The sequence below is a fragment of the Zea mays genome, chromosome 5, assembly GCF_902167145.1.
Source record: "Zea mays cultivar B73 chromosome 5, Zm-B73-REFERENCE-NAM-5.0, whole genome shotgun sequence".
NCBI classification, from domain to species: Eukaryota; Viridiplantae; Streptophyta; class Magnoliopsida; order Poales; family Poaceae; genus Zea; species Zea mays.
Window position 1 is genome coordinate 146,631,088 of NC_050100.1, and position 6,213 is coordinate 146,637,300.

The 6,213-nt window shown below is 46.9% G+C and overlaps 1 protein-coding gene across 1 annotated transcript; it reads right to left on the reverse strand.

Moving 5' to 3' along the window:
* Positions 1–2,490: 2,490 nt before the first annotated feature.
* On the reverse strand, positions 2,491–4,933 carry LOC103626993 (cytochrome P450 93G1). Its single transcript, XM_008647350.2, has 2 exons — positions 3,914–4,933; positions 2,491–3,527 (listed from the first exon to the last, which is right to left on the reverse strand). The coding sequence occupies exons 1-2, from the start codon at positions 4,889–4,891 to the stop codon at positions 2,889–2,891; spliced, it is 1,617 nt and encodes a 538-aa protein (XP_008645572.1). The 5' UTR covers positions 4,892–4,933; the 3' UTR covers positions 2,491–2,888.
* Between the last annotated feature and the right edge of the window lie 1,280 nt (positions 4,934–6,213).

Genomic DNA, 6,213 nt, shown 5'->3' on the forward strand with positions numbered 1-6,213 from the left:
GCCCCTTATTCTCTCCACAGAACAAGAAAAACAACCTTCTTGGTTGTGAGTTGAATCTTCCTCCAAAGCTTCGTCACCATCCGCCTCTTGGGGCTGGTGGTCTGAAGGAGCTTTGCTGTGTCCCAGCTGATTGGGAGCTATGTTGATGCCCTTGGTTGTGATTGTCTCTGTCTTCACTTTGGCTGGGATTGTGTATCGTCCTGACATGCCTTGGGTGGAGCCTTCCTCTGAAGCCCCTGGTCATCTCAAAGTATCTGTAAGCTTCCTCCCTTCTTTGCCGGAAGTCATTGTTGTCTCTGATGTACTCATCCATCTTCTGAAGAAGCTTCTCCAGGGTTTGTGGGGGCTTTCTGGCGAAATATTGCATTGTTGGACCTGGATGAAGTCCCTTGATCATGGCTTCGATGACAATCTCATTTGGCACTGTTGGCGCATGAGCTTTGAGACGCAGAAACCTTCGGATGTACGCAGAAACCTTCGATGACAATCTCATTTGGCACTGTTGGCGCATGAGCTTTGATGTGCACTGAAATAGGGCTTGAGCAGTCACTAGCTTCGTCTAGAAGCCATGAAAGCTGGTGACTAACATATCCTTCAACTTTTGCCATGATGTGATTGTTCCTGGCCGAAGAGAAGAATACCAGGTTTGAGCAACACTCCTGAATGCCATGACGAAGGACTTTGCCATGACAGCGGTGTTGCTACCATATGATGATATAGTTGCTTCATAACTCATGAGGAACTGCTTCGGGTCCGAATGCCCATCATACATGGGAAACTGGGGTGGTTTGTATGAAGGTGGCCATGGGGTAGCCTACAATTCTGTAGCTAGGGGGAAGCATCATCAAAAGCAATGTTATCATGATGAAAGTCGTCATACCATACGTCATCATGGCTTGGGCTTTCTTGACAAAGCTCTCTCTGTTGTGGCTTATGTCCTTGTTCGTTGTCTTGTGTGATGTGATACATCTCTTCGGCTGCTTCATCAATCTTTTTTCTGGAGCTCGGCCAGTCGAAGCATCTTCTCCCTTCTTCTCTCCACTTGTTGGTGGATAGCTTCTAGATCTCTGATTTCTTGGTCCAACTCTCCTTCCTATGGTGTTGGGCTAATAACTTTCCTTTTCTGGATTCAGGCCTCCCTTAGAAGGAGCCCCTCTTGATTGGTGTCCAGCGGTGCAAGGGCGGTCCCTAGCGTTGCTGTATTCTTCAGCGGCATGACAAAGGTAGTTGTTCGAGTTCTTCTTAACGAAGTTGGTCCTTTGAGTTCACCAAAGGTGGGCGCTAATGTTGGTCACTTGTTTTCGATTACTTTGAATCAAGAATAAGGCAACACATTTGTTAAACATTAAAGACCTTCGTCCTTGGAAGCATTATTTCCCTTCAGATATAATGGATCTTGGACGAAGGTCATGAAGAACAAGTCTTCCTCATTCACAAATATAAAAACATAATAACAAATGCAGTATCATGCCACATATTTACTTCGTATTGAATATATTGATGATATTAAAATTCATATTACATTGATACCTTAGGCGTGTTCGAAACCAATGATGTGAATGCAATTATAATCCAGCGTGAACAGTACGGGGTACTGTTCATCTATTTATAGGCAATTGTACAGTTTCGTACGTTATTACATTCATACCCTCAACAATTACATACAAGGTTTACAAATGTCGCAGGGACAACATTGCCATTTGAACTTAGTAACTTGAACAACACCTTCTCCCTACGTCGCCTTCCTGCTTCATCGTGACGAAGCTTACTTCGTCGTACTTCCCTTGATCTATGTCGAACCTTTTATGGTAACGAAGCTCCTATAATACTTAATAATATACTAAAAATAAATGGCTAGCCATTTTTTTAAAACCTTCGAGAGACGAAGGCCCCCAACAACCCTCAAGCTATAACAAGTCCCCCAGCTAGCGTATCCAACAACCCTGACGATTTTTGAGGTTTGTTATGCACGGTGGGTTCACAGCTCGGGGATGAGTCTGAGCGATGGGGTCCAACGACCAGGGACAACGTCAAGTGTTAGCGGCTGCTGAGACTGACCTTGGGGGGCTATCTATCGGCACGTGGGTTCCTTTGGCCATCGGCGCTGGGCTGACCATTGGGGCCCACAGGACAGTTCCTGAGTCTATGGGCGCGTCCGCGCGTGGAGTGGCCGACAGGCGGGGCCCACGTGTCGACACCAAATGCAGGGGTCTCGGTTGTGCGCTGGGTTTGTTGGGTCGATTCTGGTGTTTCTCCTTTCTTTTTTTTCTTTTTCTTTTGAATTTTCTTGGCTTCATTTTTATTCCTTTCCTTTATTAGAAATTTGACTCAGTTTTGAACATAATTTGAATACCAACTTCAATTTAAATGCAACACAACAAAAAGGTCCAGCCTGATGCATAACTTTTACATTTGTATTCATAATCCTTTATTTGCTTAGCCACATATACTAAGAGTGTTGTTTGTCACATAGATGAAAAAGACACATCATAACAATAATTCCATACTTTCTTTATTCTAAAATGTGGGTCTTACAAGCAAGCTGCACATCGCTCTCCCACGTTTGACGTTTCAATCAGATGAATTATCTAGTTCTCCCGCTTTTATGCATTAGAAATTATTTATTTTAAAACTTAGGTATGTAGGCGTACAAAATTAATAAAAATACGTAGTCTCTTGCTTTCAAAATAACGATAAAATTTTGTTAGATTTAACTATATTTATATAAAAATATTGACAATATTTATAGCTGTGAATAAATTTATTACAAGAATATACTTTAATAATCTATCGCCAAATTTTATATAAAAAAAGAACTCGACCAGACCCACGCTTATTGTGCCACAGAGGGAGAGGGAGCTTTGCCGTGCGGCATGCAGGGAACGGGTTCAGACGACTGCCGGGAACGGGTTCAGACGAGCGGTCGGACGGAGCACAAGCGGGTGCTTGCGAGCGCACACCAGACCCCCGTCGGATTCATCCATACCCATCGCCGCTGTCTCACCATCGACAGCGGCCCAATCAAAGCACTGCACGAGGGCCGCGAGGACCGTCGGCACGGACTGCTGCGCGAGCCCCATGCCGGGGCAGGCCCGGCGGCCGCTGCCGAAGGGTATGAACTGGAACTGCTGGCCGCGGGGCGGGAGTCCCTCCGAGGCGCCGCCGGGCATGAAGCGCTCTGGCCTGAACGCCAGCGGCTCCTCCCAGCAGGACGGGTCGCGGCCGATGGCCCAGAGGTTGAAGAACACCGCCGTGCGCGGCGGAACCGTAAACCCGCGGACCACCATCTCGCCCGTCGACTCCCGGTGCGCGATGGGCGCCCCCGGGTGCAGCCGCAGCGTCTCCTTGAACGTCGCCTGCAGGTACGGCAGCCTCGGCAGGTCTTCCTCGCCGACGATCCTGTCCGCTCCGACCACCGCGTCGATCTCGGCCCGCACCTTGCGAAGGGCCTCCGGGTGGTTCATCAGCTCAGCCAGCATCCACTCCACCGTGGCCGCGGACGAGTCTGACCCAGCAGTCACCACGTCCTGCAACGTCAACCGTGCACGCCGTTTTGTTAATACACCATCGGTCCCACTCCTAAATCATAAATTACTATGCAGTATTCTAATTCTATTAAAAAATCAAAGTATTTTAAATTCAACAAAATAAATATAATAAAATAATAATATTTACGCTACTAAATATATAGTATTAGTTGTTTACTATATTTTATGCTATATTTATAAATCTTTAAAATTCTCAAGTATAATTTTGTTAAATTTAAGATATTTTAACTCTTCAAAATAATTTGAATGTTTTAAATTTGAAATGGAGAACTAAATTATTAAACTGAAACCTAGAATACATGGACCGTGTGGACGCTACGCCAAACAGCTGACCTTAATTAACCCTCACAGGCTTAATTACTTACAACGATGAAGGCTTTCATGTTTTCCCTGGTGAGCTTCACCTCCGCCGTCTCGTTCTCCGCCATGTCCAGCAGGATGTCCAACAGGTCCTTGTTGCGCTGCTTGCACGTAGCCGGCCACCCTTTCTTGTCCTCCTGCGCGGCGCCGCCGCGGCTACGCTCCCTGTCCCTAGCCTCCTCCTTGTGCCTGATCATCTGCTCCAACACGGCGTCGAACCGCCGGTGGACACCGTTGGCCTTCCTACGGAGGCCCTGGAGGTCCCAGCCGCGGCACAGGGGGACGTAGTCCTCCAGGTTGAACGCGCCGAGCAGCTCCGCCACCCCTTTCACCAGCTCCTGCGCCTCGTCGGTGACGCCCACGTCGCTCGCCACCATCCGGATGATGGAGGTGGTGGAGAAGCGGATGAGCTCGCGGGTGAGGTCCACCTTATTGTCACCCCGCGCCGACGACGCCAGCACGGATCGCAGCAGAGACACCAGGCTGCCGCGCCGGACATGCCGCAGCTGCTCGACGGTGCGCGGGCCCAGCACCTCGGACACGCACAGCCGCCTGAGGAAGCGCCAGTGCGGGCTGTACGGCGTGAAGGCGAAGCCGGCCGAGCCGTAGGAGAAGAGCCGGGACAGCACCGAAACTGGCCGTCCCGAGATGGTGGCATCGTGGTCGTGGATGAGCTCCCTAGCCACGTCGGCCGAGCCCACCACGACGCAGTGCGTGGAGCCGAGGCGGATGTGCATGAGGGGCGCCCCTAGCCGTGTTGCGAGCTCGTGGAAAGTGCGGTGCACCGGTGGCCGCAGCAGGTGGAGGTGACCGATCACCGGGAGGGGCGTCGGGCTCGGGGGAAGCCGCCGCCGAGGAGATCGTCGCCATGACGAGAGCAAGTGCTTCAGGGCAACAACTGTGGCCACGGAAAGGAGCACCAAGACGGCGGCTGCTGAGTCGGCGGACAGGAGCACTGGCATTGCTAGCAGGTCCATGGCCATGCTACCTCACATCCGCAACTCGATGTAGCGCAAAGCTAGTCTGACGGTGCAGGTTATAACCTTTCCTATATATAACTACTGAAGACTGGAAGATTATTTTGTTTTTAGGTATAAGAAATCTATATATTTTGACGAGAGGCACGCGCACGCCTATGACGTAAATAGATTATAAAAAAAACATGCGTTTAGCATGGACTTGTTCGCCCACGCCGACCACGTGCGGCTGCGACTAGGGCTCACTCAGGATGCCTCGTGAGTAGGGCTGAATGCAGATGCAGGCCTCGTAAATGTATCGTTTTTTATAAAGTTGATATCGTTTCTAAAAATTAACATATTTAAAATCTAAATTTTCAGTATCTACCATTATTATATTGTAGTCGTTAATAAGTATATTAATTATAAAACCGGATTAATTTTTAATTGACGGGCAATCGTGTTTGTATAACGATATCGTTCCCGACCTTTTTTTATCGTTTTCTCACCTACGTCCTCTTTTTTATTATTATTATTATTATTATTATTATTATTATTATTATTATTATTATTATTATTATTATTATTATTATTGTTGTTGTTGTTGTTGTTGTTGTTGTTGTTGTTGTTGTTGTTGTTGTTATTATTTATTTATTGTTTAAGCCTTAATTTATTTGAGCTGCAGTTTTTAGCCTTTTTAATATTAGGTTTTGCAATAAATATTTAGCTTCTCGTCATATCTAAAACGGGAAAAACTCCTCTCAACATTTTTAAATTATTTCATTAAAAACTAGCTTTCGAACATTCCAAAAATAAGGTCAACAACTGAACTGTTTATTTCACCTTCTAGCTATCAGATGCCAGAAAAAAAAACTAAAATGAACTTGTCTTAGTATTGTTCTTTTGCTTTCTTTACTTTTTTTTTGAAGAGAGCCTTATTCTCTTTCAATCGCCCTTCCCGTTGTTTGTCCTTTCATATGTTAATTAGTGGGCTTCAGTTGTAAATTGAACGACCCACCTTCTGGAACAGACCGTGTGATAGTCTTACGATATTTGAGTAAAGCAAAAGTTTTGTTTAGGTGGAAAATATTATATAAACATGGAAATGAAAATTTTGTACACTTCTCTCTATATAGTTTAGATATTAGGAGCCTTAGACTTCCAAAGAGTGACCAGAAGCCCTGACCCAATAACACCTTTCGGTTCAGCCGCACCACATCAAACAGACCAGGTCTCGAGTCGTCTATAAAAGCTATCCGAGACCACCATAAACTAGTGTTTAGGCGTGGCAGCGATTGCGGGCGGGCGGATCCAGCGCGGACGGCACTGGCCGAGCGCACGATGGAGGC